This window comes from Salmo trutta, chromosome 18 (assembly GCF_901001165.1).
Source record: "Salmo trutta chromosome 18, fSalTru1.1, whole genome shotgun sequence".
Lineage (NCBI taxonomy): Eukaryota > Metazoa > Chordata > Actinopteri > Salmoniformes > Salmonidae > Salmo > Salmo trutta.
This window is the reverse complement of record NC_042974.1, coordinates 14,898,443-14,913,861: the sequence shown is the minus strand read 5'-3', so window position 1 is coordinate 14,913,861 and position 15,419 is coordinate 14,898,443. Positions and strand designations below refer to the sequence as shown.

At 42.6% G+C, this 15,419-nt stretch overlaps 1 protein-coding gene across 1 annotated transcript in view; it reads right to left on the bottom strand.

The window, feature by feature from the left end:
* LOC115152876 (heparan sulfate glucosamine 3-O-sulfotransferase 3B1) overlaps positions 1 to 14,407 on the bottom strand; it is a 44,979-nt gene extending 30,572 nt beyond the window's left edge. The window contains exon 1 of the mRNA XM_029697766.1: positions 13,496 to 14,407. Coding sequence (XP_029553626.1) covers positions 13,496 to 14,085 — 590 coding nt within the window. The 5' untranslated portion in view covers positions 14,086 to 14,407. The remainder of the gene's footprint in view (positions 1 to 13,495) is intronic.
* Between the last annotated feature and the right edge of the window lie 1,012 nt (positions 14,408 to 15,419).

Sequence of the window (15,419 nt, the reverse complement as noted above, 5' to 3'; positions counted from 1 at the left end):
GACCCAATACACCTCCAGGCTCTGTAAGGGCTATTTTACCAAGAAGGAGAGTGATGGAGTGCTGCATCAGATAACCTGGCCTCCACAATCCCCTGACCTCAACCAAATTCAGATGGTTTGGGATGAGTCTGACCACAGCGTGAAGGAAAATCAGCCAACAAGTGCTCAGTATATGTGGAAACTCGTTCAAGACTGTTGGAAATGCATTCCAGGTGAAGCTGGTTGAGAGAATGCCAAGAGTGTGCAAAGCTGTCATCAAGGCAAGGGTGACTTTTTGAATAATCTCAAAAATAGAAATGTATTTTTATTTGTTTAATTTAACACTTTTTTGGTTACTACATGATTCCATATGTGTTATTTCATAGCTTTGATGTCTTCACTATTATTATACGATGTAGAAAATAGCAAAAATAAAGAAAAATCCTTGAATGAGTAGGTGTTCTAAAACTTTTGACCGGTAGTGTATATATCATCATTTCATTTCTCGCGGACCCCAGGTTGAATACCCCTGCTGTATCTAATTTGTGTATTTATTTTATTCAAATTGTTCTGGTGGGGGTTTGCAGAGGTAAAGGTGCATACCTTGCTGCTCAGTAAATCAACATTGTCCCGGGATTTGTCCAACAATTCAGCAAAGCTCCACTCAACTCTGCTCTCTCTTACAGGAACAACCTGCATATTAACTTCAAACAGTCCAACTGAACACACAGAGAGGGAATCTGGTCCAGGTTAGAACAATTTCTTACATGCATGTGGCCATGCAGGGTGAGTGACATCACTGAGTGTTAATAAAAGGACTGTGGTAAGCAGAGGCAGCCCTCCATGTGGTATAAATAAAACAGTGAGGATGGTGGGGGAGTAGGGGGGTGGGGGAGAACGGTGGTGGGGGAGTAGGGGAGTGGAGGGGTGGGGATAGAATGTGCCCCCTTCACTTCCTCCTCTCATTTATGCTTTACACATTTTGCCCACCTAGGATCTGTCCCAAATGTCCACCTATTCCCTATGTAGCTCACATGATTGACATGTGATACAAAATAAGGTATACCTGACACTGCAATAGTGAGCCATGCCAACAAGTAAATCTACTCTGCGCAGACATTTCCTCTACATATACACACCAGTGGCGGTCGGTGCCATTTAAGATGGGCATGGCCTTATTTCTATTATAGCATGTTGGATTACTGTCATTCATATTCCATTCACCCAGTTCAATGTAACATTGATAGGTTTAGTCTACTACATGATACTAAAATGTTCCCTGTACCCATCATGAGGGTGCTAAACCTAGCCTATGAATGAAAATGTACAGGTCGAGAGAATTTTCAATAACTCTTTTCACAATCTTGTCTGCATCTAGCTGATCAAGGGTGTAATCATTAATCCAACAGTTGCAAATGTGAGTTTTATAGGACAAATTCAGGTATGTTTATCCCTGTTTCATTCCGTTTGCTTTCATTTAAGGAACGTTTTTCAACAGAATCAGTTTTCAATATGGTCCAAGTTAAAACGATTTCTCTGAACTTTTAATTTTAGATGTTCAGTTTGGAAAACTGCTATAGTGTAGCTTCACAACTGTTTAGGGAAAGAATGCTAACCTCACCCAGCGCTATAGTGTAGCTTTAAAACTGTTTAGGGAAAGAATGCTAACTCCACCCAGTGCTATAGCGTAGCTTTACAACTGTTTAGGGAAAGAATGCTAACATCACCCAGCGCTATAGTGTAGCTTTACAACTGTTTAGGGAAAGAATGCTAACTCCACCCAGTGCTATAGCGTAGCTTTACAACTGTTTAGGGAAAGAATGCTAACTCCACCAAGTGCTATAGTGTAGCTTTACAACACTGCATGGGAAGAATGCTAACTCCACCCAGCACTATAGTGTAGCTTTAAAACTGTTTAGGGAAAGAATGCTAACATCACCCAGTGCTATAGTGTAGCTTTACAACTGTTTAGGGAAAGAATGCTAACTCCACCCAGCACTATAGTGTAGCTTTAAAACTGTTTAGGGAAAGAATGCTAACATCACCCAGTGCTATAGTGTAGCTTTACAACTGTTTAGGGAAAGAATGCTAACTCCACCCAGCGCTATAGTGTAGCTTTACAACTGTTTGGGGAAAGAATGCTAACATCCCCCAGTGCTATATTGTAGCTTTACAACTGTTTAGGGAAAGAATGCTAACTCCACCCAGTGCTATAGTGTAGCTTACAACTGTTTAGGGAAAGAATGCTAACTCCGCCATGTGCTATAGTGTAGCTTTACAACACTGCATGGGAAGAATGCTAACTCCACCCAGTGCATTGATCAGGAAATAAAGGAAAGCAGAAGATAGAGACAATACAGAGAGTGGAAGAGCGAGAGAGAGAGAGAGAGAGAGAGAGAGAGAGAGAGAGAGAGAGGAAGAGCGAGAGAGAGAGAGCCAATCGGAGTTTGGCCCCTGGGTTTGATTGGCTGGGTTGCCTTGGAGCTGAGCTGTTCTCCTCTGAGGCCCATTCACTATCGAGAGAGAGATAGAGACAGCAACACAATTAGACCCAGCCAAATCATGAGAAAACAAAAAGATAATTACTTGAAACATTGGAAAGAATTTACAAAAAAACAGAGCAAACTAGAATGCTCTTTGGCCCTAAACAGAGAGTACACAGTGGCTGAATATCTGACCACTGTGACTGACCCAAACTTAAGGAAAGCTTTGACTACGTACAGACTCAGTGAGCATAGCCTTGTTATTGAGAAAGGCCGCCATAAAATGTGGAAACTAAGCTGCACATCCTAACCTCCTGCCAAATATTTGACAATATTAGAGACACATATTTCCCTCAGATTACACAGACCCACAAAGAATTTGAAAACAAATCAAATGTTGATAAACTCCCATATCGATTGAGTGAAATACAACAGTGTGCTATCATAGCAGCAAGATGTGTGACCCGTTGCCACAAGAAAAGGGCAACCAGTGAAGAACAAACACCATTGTAAATAAAACCTATATTTATGTTTATTCATTTTCCCTTTTGTACTTTAAATATGTGCACATGATTACAACACTGCATATAGACATAATGACATTTGAAATGTCTCTAATCTTTTGCAATTTTTGTGAGTGTAGTGTTTACTGTTCATTTTTTATTGTTTATTTCACTTTTGTTTATTATCTATTTCACTTGCTTTGGCAATGTAAATATATGTTTCCCATGCCAAATAAAAGGCCCTTGAATTGAATTGAGAGAGAGAGACCAAGAGAGAGCGAGAGAAATCACTCAGACCTCCTAATGAGGTGTGCTCTTTTATGGTCGAGGGTAAATAGAACACATCCTAGTCCCTGCTACCTAACTCTCACTTTCCCTCTCACAGCCCCAGCCCCTACCCCATCCTCATTCCCTGCCAATACTCAACCGCACCCTAATGGTTACCTCTGGGACTTAATACCTGGGACAAGTCGAGGTTTACTGTCATCTCCTTCTCCTCCTCCTCCACTCCCACCCCTTTCTCACCTACCACTCTCGTCTCTTAATATCTGGGGGAGCAAGCCAACAGAACACTGACTGACCATGGTGTTGGAAGGAAAGCTGTGTAAGAAAGAGGCTAATGAATAACAAAGCATATAGGAAAGCTTATGTGTTTTTCTCTCTAACTCCAAGCCCCTGGGCTCTTTTTAATGTGCCAAACAGTGTTTATTTAGCAGCAATGAATGACCATTAACTCAGGAGGGAGGTCCGATATTGCTCTGACATGTGTTCCCACATCCAAATAATCACCTCGTTAAATACTGCCCAATTCACCAACGCCACAGAGGGAGGGTCTGTTCAAGGAGAGAGAGAGGGGAAGAACATCACTACCTCAGAAGACCATAGCTTATCTTCTTCTTCGATTATTTCTTCTTCTCCCTTTCCATCCTTGCCTCCCTCATCTAGCTTTGACTCCAGTCCCGGGGGGAATACATAAATGATTTCTCAAGAAACAGACAGACAAACAAGTGTCTGCTCTCCTCATCCAGAGTGAATGAATGAGCGCAAACAATAGTCAGAGTTTTTAAAACGTTATTTGCTGTGTGTGTGTTTGAGTGCGTGCATGCGACACAGAGTTCCTGTCAGGCTCAGTGTCCTTTATCCATAGTTCCAGCAGGAGGTTCCTGCCTGTGGCGGCCATCTTCTTCCCAATGTTGTGGTCAGTCCTCAATAGGCTCTCACATGGGCCACCAGGCCACCGCAATGCTGCACTAGCTAGCTGCCACTCCCCTCTCCCCAGGTCACCCCTTTCACAATTAGCCGGTGGTAATTTGGGGATGAAAGCTCAAAGCTGCCTTTCTCCAGCATCCAGCCCCCTCCTCCACCCCTATTCTAGCCTCCATTCAGTAGGGCCATGCCGGCTTAGGCAGCGGGAGCGAGGGCCTCTTCTCCCCTTCTGTGCTGACCAAAGGGCTCTCTGGGTCATTGAGGCCTGCAGGGAGACCCGCCCAGTATCGGGCGGACAGAGCACAACATGTGACACTATTCTTATTTGCCAATAGACGGAGTGCACAGCTGGAGAATGGAGAAAAGACATTCTGAAAAGAGAGGATGGGTTATTTTGGGGTGGAGGGGAGAATGGGGGGGGGGGGCAGTCAGGGTTGAGGGTTGAAGCCTGACCACAAAGAAAATAATCCGCTCTCATTTGGGACCACGGGAAGTTTACCCAACACTGAGGAATGGTTTCGAGCTACTTGTTTTTATGTTTGCGGCTTTCGCTCTTTGAGGAGGGGATGTCAACCTGCTGTCAGCGGTACGGTTGGCTGGTCGGCCATGTTGGCCCCTGAGGAGGGGAGCTGTGGAGGGAGGGAAGGCCAGGATGTAGGATACAGGAAGCCATCAGAGCGCCAAAGTATCAGACCGTCGCAGAGTCAACATTCCTATCTAGCTATAACTACAACGTAATAGCAGCCGTTTCCAGTTTGGGGTTTCACAGAATATTTCAGCTACTTCATCAGACAAATCCCTTACAGCAGCCCAGTCCAGCAGCCCTGTAAGGTCCAGCAGCCCTGTAGGGTCCAGCAGCCCTGTAGGGTCCAGCAGCCCTGTAAGGTCCAGCAGCCCTGTAGGGTCCAGCAGCCCTGTAAGGTCCAGCAGCCCTGTAAGGTCCAGCAGCCCTGTAGGGTCCAGCAGCCCTGTAGGGTCCAGCAGCCCTGTAAGGTCCAGCAGCCCTGTAGGGTCCAGCAGCCCTGTAGGGTCCAGCAGCCCTGTAGGGTCCAGCAGCCCTGTAAGGTCCAGCAGCCCTGTAGGGTCCAGCAGCCCTGTAGGGTCCAGCAGCCCTGTAAGGTCCAGCAGCCCTGTAGGGTCCAGCAGCCCTGTAAGGTCCAGCAGCCCTGTAGGGTCCAGCAGCCCTGTAGGGTCCAGCAGCCCTGTAAGGTCCAGCAGCCCTGTAGGGTCCAGCAGCCCTGTAAGGTCCAGCAGCCCTGTAGGGTCCAGCAGCCCTGTATGGTTCAGCAGCGTTTTCCTGCTCTGCAGATGGTCAAGCACATAGAGCCTGTCAGTCAGCAGCAGCCACACTGGCTTCCAGTCAAAGGCCCTTAACCCATCTAACCCTTCTACACGCTTCACCTACAATCAGGCCAGACTAATCAATACACACTACTCCCTAAGGACACAGGGACAAGGCTTTGTGTCATCTGTGTGTGTTTGGTGTCTGTCTGTGTGTGTTGACCATTCTTTTGACTGGAGAAGAAAATTATAGTGTTTCACAGCTGCGTCTCAAAGACTTTCCTCATCACAGGAAAAGACTTAAACTGGTTGACTGACTCCATCATTCTCCATTTACAGTAGTTTCTATTTTTTTGGACAACACTCACATTCCTTCCAGACTTTTGCGTTCGATCATATTAGTTTTAACTTTGCCAGCGTGGCATTAAAACCAGGTGGCCTTTCTGCCATTCTGCCTGCCAGAGAGAAAAGGGTGAGGAATTTCTGCCATTCTGCCTGCCAGAGAAAAAAAGGAAAGATATTTCTGCCATTCTGCCTGCCATAGAGAAAAGGGAGAGGTCTTTCCGCCATTCTGCCTGCCAGAGAGAAAGGGGAGAGAACTTTCTGCCATTCTGCCTGCCAGTGAGGAGGAAGAGGTCTTTCTGCCATTCTGCCTGCCAGAGAGAAAAGGGAGAGGTCTTTCTGCCATTCTGCCTGCCAGAGAGAGTAGGGAGAGGTCAGTAGAGAGTACAGTATGTGTTGGGTCACCTACATGTAAACAGGAGTGCTCCTGTGGTGAAGAGATAAAGAAGAGACATCCAAGCAGAACTCTCCTTGACATGGACATGAGCCCCTGTCTGGTCTCTGGACGCAGGGGGCAGGATAGGCCGGCCCATAGATAACTATCAACTCACCAACTTCCACAACCATCTCCAGTTTGATAGCGTAACAGGATTTTTCCACTATGAAGCCCCCTTTTGAACAATGCTCCACTTGTCCCTTTGTTGTGGTGAAGTTTCTAAGCAGGCCCTAACTAGCTAACCAAGCTAGCTGCCATTAAGTGTTTACTTCTTTTGTTCTTTATCATGGGGTGGAGGGAAACAAAGGTTCAACGGCCCAAAAAGACACCCCGCTCAGGGACGGCGCCATTTCAGTCCAACTAGTCCTTCAACAGAAGGCTGAAGCATAACCTTTGATCAACCACTGCAAACAAAACAGCAGCCAGATTAACTTGGTATTGTTGAGAAAGCCCATCCACATTTCAATGATCAATAATGACTTATGTCTGAGTTATGTATATTTATTTAATACATCACATGAATGGATTGTAATCTCTATATGGGAATGGCATTACTACAACACTCCTTCCGAGGCCTCCAACTGCTTTTAAATGCAAGTAAAACATAGTGCTCTTCAACCGATTGCTGCCAGCACCCTCCTGCCCGACTAGCATCACTACTCTGGACGGTTCTGACTTGTGGACAACTACACATACCTAGGTGTCTGGTTAGACTGTAAACTCTCCTTCCAGATTCACATTAAGCATCTCCAATCCAAAATTAAATCTAGAATCGGCTTCCTACTTCGCAACAAAGCCTCCTTCACTCATGCTGCCAAACATACCCTCGTAAAACTGACTATCCTACCGATCCTTGACTTCGGCGATGTCATTTACAAAATAGCCTCCAACACTCTACTCAGCATACTGGATGTAGTCTATCACAGAGCCATCCGTTTTGTCACCAAAGCCCCCATATACTACCCACCACTGCGACCTGTATGCTCTCATTGGCTGGCCCTCACTACATATTCGTCTCCAAACCTACTGGCTCCAGGTCATCTATAAATCTATGCTAGGTAAAGCCCCACCTTATCTCAGCTCACTGGTCACCAAAGCAACACCCACATGTATCACGCGCTCCAGCAGGTATATTTCACTCGTCATCCCCAAAGCCAACACTTCCTTTGGCTGCCTTTTCTTCCAGTTCTCTGCTGCCATTGACTGGAACGAATTGCTAAAATCACTGAAGCTGGAGTCTTATATCTCCCTCTCTAACTTTAAGCATCAGCTGTCAGAGCAGCTTACCGATCACTGTACCTGTACACAGCCAATCTGTAAATAGCACACACAACTACCTCATCCCCATATTGTTTTTTATCCTCTTGCTCTTTTGCACCCCAGTATCTCTACTTGCACATCATCATCATCTGCACATCTATCACTCCAGTGTTAATACTAAATTGTAATTCGCCTCCATGGTCTATTTATTGCCTTACCTCCCTACTCTTCTACATTTGCACACACCGTATATAGATTTTTTTATTGTGTTGTTGACTGTACGTTTGTTTATGTGTAACTCTGTGCTGTTGTATTTGTCGCACTGCTTTGCTTTATCTTGGCCAGGTCGCAGTTGTAAATGAGAACTTGTTCTCAACTGGCCTACCTGGTTAAATAAAATATAACTTACATATAATGGTGAACTAAGGGCCATTTTGTAATGCAGGGCCATTATATAGATGTTTACACCACGTCAGCTCTCCATGGTGGTGTCATTGTTCTGAGTATACAGGTTCCAGAGAGGTTCAAACAGCCCTCATTCCCTAATGTATAATAATAAACGTGACAGTTAACAAGTGTCATAAGTACACTCATTAACCACAGACAGTAACGGTCAACAAAGGAACATTGCACATTCCCCAAGAGCTCCAAATCAAGGGAAGAATCCACTTTATTTTCAAGACCAAAAAGTTTGAATGCCAGAAACTCAATATAAACTTTTGTTCAGACAAAGCTCAACTATTATTTTTCTTATAGGCAGAGGCTGGGGACATTATGCAGAAGTACAGATTGATCTTTCCTCAGTTATTCACACAAGAGTGACAGATTCCATATCTAGAGCTTGAAAGTTAGAAGGGGCCTTGTGGCTATAAGTGTTCAGAACTACTTGTTAAATCATAAAAACACTTTTTGGGAGGAGCCGTGAAAGAGCACAGTACAGCACTGCATAGAGCTGACAAGCAGCTAAGATGAAAGCCCACGACACGTTAGCAAACCACAGAACCGGTAATTATAAATCAAAGCCCCTTCATGATCAATACATCTGTATGGAATGTGAACACAGAAAGAGAAGCACCACATACCACCAACTGTCATCAACTTGACAAATGTAGACTAAGGTGTATATAAAATCTACATGTCATTTGGATGAGGAAACAAAAACTTTGACATGACAGAAGAAACAGTAAAAAGGTAGGAAATAGAGAGTGAAAAGTGTGAAGAATGAATTGTGAGCAGCTAATGGAAACAGTCCAACTGAATGGACCTAACAGTACCTCTAGAACTAATGAATCCACATTCAGGTTCAGTTCCAGGAGGTAGAACCATAGAATTAGAATACAAATTGAATACGATCTCTACGTGTAGAACACCATGTTCTGTTCTAAAAAGTATAACACTGAGAAAATCTCTCTCTCTAGTTGGAGGAATTCCAAGGCTAAATTTAGGTGTCCATGGGCTCGCAGAGACAAAGATGGTACAAACTAGCCAGAGAATAAGAGTGGAAGGCAAATGAACATCATGGCATTACACAATCACTTTACACTATTGTAAAACGCTTTATAAATGACCCACACATCTCTTTCGTTGATCTTCTCCTTGAAGAAAAAAAAAGAAACCGGTGGCCAGATATAGACATCTGTGATTGCATGAGAGGAGTCACTACAGCACACTAAAAACATGAGACGCTTTCTGACAAACTGGGTGAGATCGAAAAGCTCAGCTGAACTTTTCAGTCAGTTGAACAGATTGTGGGTGTGTGTGTGGATGTGTTTAACTATTCTTGTGGGGACGAGAAGTCTCCACAAGAATAGTAAACTAACAAAAATGTGATCAACTGGGGACATTTTGTTAGTCCCCACGAGGTCAAAAGCTATTTCTAGGGGTTTAGGTTTAAGGTTAGAATTTTTTGGGGGGGTTAGAATTATGTTAAGGGTTAGGAGCTAGGATTAGATTTAGGGTAAGAGTACGGGTTAGGGTTAGGAGCTAGGGTTAGTTTTAGGGTTAGGAGCTAGGGTTAGGTTTAGGGTTAAGGTTAGGTTTTTGGGTTAAGGTTAGGGTAAGAGTACCGGTTAGGGTTAGAGGTTAAGGAAAATAGGATTTTAAATGGGACTGAATTGTGTGTCCCCACAAGGTTAGCTGAACAAGTGTGTGTATGTACTAAACAGCAATTTGACCACAGATCTAACTGTGTTCCAATGTTGTTAATATTGTCCCATCAAATGATAAGTCTAAAGAGATAGAAACAGATAGGGGTTTATGGGCCCAGATAAACCACAGCCAGGAGCCCAGATAAAACACAGCCAGGAGCCCAGATAAAACACTACTAGGAGACCAGAAAAAACACAGCCAGGAGTAGATAAAACGCAGGTGCATTTGTGTTTATTTTATCTGTTCCTGACATGGTGCCCGCCAGCGTCATATTTTCTCTGTAAACAGCGGTCAGAGAGAGGGTTGCAACCATAGAATTAGAATACTAGAATGGCCATGAACCTTCTTATGATGGGATAAAGGTCAGCCATTTTGGTCGGGGAGTTGGTCAACCATGGTTTGCCAGTCCTGTGATAAGATAGTGTAGAATTGATCTGCACTGTATGTTTGTTAACTAGCTAGCCAGCCTGTTTTAGGGGAATGATTACATACATTTTTCAAATTAGCTGCCAATATGCCAACATTCCATTCAAACAATGCAGTCAATCCACAGCCGTACACTGGCTGAAATCAGTTGATGATTGGACTGAGACAAGTTGTAAATGCAACAACTACTGATACTGTATCATAAAAGCATTCACAACTTTCCAAGAGAACAAAATGTTGACATTTATGGTCTGTTTACATATATTTCAGAGGCTTTTGTATACAGAAAATGTGTATAAAACCTGTATAAACTGTATTTATAACTTTGTGACAATATTTTACATTGACAATAATTATATTACACAATTTCTGATATATCCCATGCCTTTCTTTTATTTTCGTGTTTAAGAAAAATCTGTATTATGTCTCTACTGCCATTCATTCCAATTAAACTGGTTTTGATTTCTCCCTGACCAATGTGGCTGCCAATTTCTTTCCATTCTGGAACTTTGAGGGTTTATGACATTGCCCCTCTAATTTAGGGTGCGTTAGTAAATTCCCTCTGGCTATCTACCCTGACTTCAGAGCACTCTCATATGAGTGTACCGAGCCCAGAATAACTGATGAATTTACGAACGTTCAACACATGTTGAATATGACCAGTAAACGTCGGCAAAAAAAGCTCATTAAATTGTTGTCAGCAGCACAGTTACAGTCGCCAACGCTCTGAATTTATGAACACCCAGAGCGCAGTCTGAGTGCACTCTGGCACTCCAGATTGAATTTACGAACACACCCGCAACACCGATCCACCGTTGCCATTGTCCACATTTACCGTTATCACCAACTGTTCAATGTTCCCTATTACCCGTGGATGTTCTTTCTAAAATGATGCAATTGTGACGAGGAGATTGGGTTAATGGACAATGTAAATAAAATGATAGAACTAGCCCTATTTGAATAACGTATTTCAGCCAAAGTGTGCACAGTTTAATAAAGCCTACTTGTAAACTATGTCTATCAATGCAAATTCAAAAGCTCAAATTGGATCCCACCCTGAATAATACATTGGGCGGCAGAAAGTGTTTTTATTTTTAATCAAATCCATATAGCCCATCACCCCCTCTAAACACCCAGGTTTCTCATGCCGCTTTTTCTTTCATTTCATTGCTTTAGTTGGGGCCCTCAACCAGCTCGCAAATTTAACAGCCCGGCTCTTCACACCACACTGCACCAAATCCGGTTATTCAGAGGGGCATGCAATCCAGAAGTGTTTTTATCAACTTGTCAGATAAGCTATTAGTTGTGCTCCGCGTCCAGGGAAAAGAGAGGAAGAGACTCTCCCTAAGCTAAAACAATGTCCCCGGGGTCAAGGCGACAAAGAAACCATCCACTATGCTCTCGGATTTTGCTGCAAAGACCTTCAAGTTTTTTTCGGCTACGTTTCACTTAAATTAAATTGACATATTTAATCCATTGACTTCATTATTTTAAAGTGTTGCTTTGACTAATTTAATTAGGTAAGATGATTAGGCTACATAATTTTCCATTTATATTGATTTGATATGAGTTGCAATTGCCGAGTCGTCGTTGACTATAGTGGCCTATTAAAAAACACGTCTAAATTATATTACTAAACCAAGCGCCATCAATTGAGTAGGCCCTAGTTCTTTTATAGGTCGAGTCAAGAGAATGCAACGCGAGGTAGAGTCCTCATTATTTCTGGTAGAAGTCACACTTGCTCTACACGTTGTTTAATAATGTTTAATTATGCATGAATAATATAGGAGAGGGAGGGACAGTGTGGGTCATGTATTTCCAAATATTGATCAAGGTACTGTCGGTGGGATTTTGTATTAATTTATTATTTAATTAATTCTGGCATAAATGTTTTATTCTTTATACTAGAGTAGCCTACTTAGCCTAGTATATTAGGCCTCCTCCCACTCATTGTCTGTTCAAATGTAAATGGCTGGTGTAAAGGTACCATCTTAAAACACGTTTGAATAATTTTGGTTTGATTGATGTTCTCAGAGAAGCTCAGTGCTATTGTGTTATAGAGTAATTACTGTTCCATTCGAGTGCATGTATTATGTATTTGTATTGAAGGAGAGAGCTAGGACAAATCCGCTTAGTTTAGAATTTATTTAAGATTAACATCATTTCTTCAAACTCAAATAGGACTAACTAAAATAATAAGTATAGCCTGACATTGCATATTTATTTACATTGAAATGTGTAGATATAAAAAACATTTAATTAATAATTGGAGTAATCAAGCACATCTTACTTCAAATACATTAGGCCTATACTTTCTCGATCTTGAATTCATTACATTCCACATTAGACCACAACTTGCACATTGCCTAACCTTTTCAGCGTTGTAGTATAAGAAACGCATGTATAACTAGCTTGTATTCATTCCAATTATTTATTTATATTCAAAGGTTAACCTCAACAGCGCTGAAAAGTAACCCGTTAACTTGCAATGTTGCACTGTGTCCAATAGAGACCACTGCACAACGTGGAAACCGCACAGCCCATAGCTTAACCTATGTGGCTGTGACCGTGCATTGATTCATTATTCAGGCATAGTCTAGCCTACTACCGGAACATGGTGAAAGATGAATACAGAAATATGAATTTGTTCTCACTAATGCTATTCAATGACCCTACAGTTTTACTCAGGTTTGAATACTGGATGATCATATGTCCCCACGTTGATGCCAAGACTGCTTGGATTTTGGAAAAGCACCCTACTAACAAATATACAGAACAAAACATCGATTGAAATAATAGTAAACAACTGTATCTTAGAAAGATATTCTATCGGCCTAAATATGGTCAATGACATTATCTCTAAACATTTATTTAGAATACATTTATGTGGCAAATAGAGATTAAGATATGAGCAAGGCCTATGCATTATGGAGCTAACTAAATTGAGTTTTGGGACATATTTAGTTCTATTTGATACATTATTTATACAAATCGTATTTTGTAAAAACGCACAGATATAATTCGCCTGAATTGTGCTATCGAATCCTTTATACATGCATTGTTTAATTTTATAATGATTATAACTTTGTAATAAATAGGATAATCAAACTTTTCCTGTGATTGAAATACATTGTCAACTATACCACTAAGTCGATATTCGAATGTTTGAATGCGAAGAAACCCGTCACAGTTTGCAATCCAATATGTTGTTTGTGGAAGATATAGGCAACGAAACGAAAAGCAATAGGCTGCTATGGACAACTATTGGAAGTTGAGCTCTAATAACTGGATGGATAGCTAGGACTGTCATGCCTATTCCCTCACCGTTTCTTGTATAGCGCTGGTTGATCTATGGGAATCATTGATGTACGTCTGATAGCCTATCTTTAATGCACATCGAACGTGAGAGCATACAATGTTGATTTATTTACCTGTACCACTCCAGTCCGTTCTCGTAGTTGCGGTCGAAGAAGTGCGGCTCGGCTCCCACCGCTCTGATGTCTGGGTGTACGCGGAGGAACTCGAGTAGCGCGCGCGTCCCTCCTTTCTTTACCCCGATGATGATCGCCTGCGGCAGTTTCTTGCTCCCCAAGTCGTTGGAGAAACTTGACATCGCACCGGGTTCAGGAGCTCTCTGCCCCTCACCCCCCATCTCACCCCAGTCCTCAACTCCTCTGTACGCGTCTATCTCTTTATTGAGCAGGTCTCTGGAGGAGGTCCGGACGGATGGTTCGTCGTAATCGGATTCTATATCCACCCAGGGTGGGAGTCTAGGGAGTAGTCTGGACATGAGGTCCGCTCTGGCGTTATTCTCGGTCCTTTTACCTACCACGGACCCCGTCCCAGTCTCCTTTCCCCGGTTATTGTCCACGACCAAACTTGGCATGGGGGCACAGTAGCCCACGCAGGAGTAAAGCATATATACCCAGAGTAAAAACATGATGCCGAACAGAAATAATTTCTTTTTAACCGGGCTGAATGAGAACGCATACAGATTGTGAGAAATCTGGCTATATTCCATAAGCCTTTAGGTTGCATACCATATTGCAGCAACACATATTGCCAAAACCACTCACTCTCGATTGTACCTCAAGTATCCTCGCCATTCACCTAAAACGAAAAAAAGAATAAACCAAGCAAATAATCTAAAGCGGATGATGTATCCACGAATGCAAAGTCATTGCATGCTATAATTGTTATTCACCAGAGCCACGGGAAATAATTCGAAAATTGATAGGAACGACTGGTGCACTTCAGTGGTGCTACTCCAAGCCCCAGCCGTCTCTCTCCACAAGCACCACCGTCGCCAAACCTTTCTTCAAACTGTTAGTTTGAGGGCTTCCTCCGAGGACTAGACATTTACAGCGCGAAAGGGCGTACCGGTACTTCTGATTGACAATCACCATGGCCAATTGACGCAGGCAAGCTAATTAACAAGCTAAACTGACCTATCACAGGAGATTGTGGGAGGGCGCTCGCGTGGGATCCTCGTTGAGATCATTAAGTAAGCGATAGTCAACGAGCGGCTAAGCGTTCTATGGAAAACAATGAACGGCTTGGAACAGACCTTCCAGAGAACGCATGGAGCCCCGACTTGATCATCCTTTTTATACCAAGGCTATAATTTAATAAATGTGCTGCTAGAAATTAGTTAATTTGCCGGTAGAAATGTGTTCAACATTAACTGAAGTAGCTGGCAAGTTTTCTAGATAACTACAGTAGTTGCCGTGGTAACCAAACCATCAGTCCTGACTTGCTATTATGAACATCAAATTCAACAATGCCAATAATGTTTTTAATTCGACTTTTGCTTTCAAAAGCAGCTCAAACAAAAAATGTAAAAAATAACTATAGCCATTAAATTCTACTATGCAAATATAATGTGCCTTATTTATGCAATTAGGCCCGAGGGGATGTGGTATATGGGCAATATACCACGGATAAGGGCTGGTATATTGGCCATATATCACAAACCCCGAGGTGCCATATTGCTATTTTAAACTGTTTACCAAATAAGTGTTTTGTCATACCCTTGGTATACGGTCTGATATACCATGGTTGTCAGACAATCAGCATTCAGAGCTCGAACCACCCAGTTTATAAAGGGAAATAATGCACGCTCTAGAATGCCCTTCAAGCCATTCAGAAACAAGTATTCAACAATGCCATGGTATATTTAAGCAATAAGGCCCGAGGGGGTGTGTTATATGACCAATATATCAAGGCTAAGGACTGTTCTTAACCACGACAATGCAGAGTGCCTGGATACAATCCTTAGCCCTATACCACAAATCCCTGAGGTGCCTTATTGCTTTTATAAACGGGTTACCAACATAATTAGAACAGTAAAAGTAA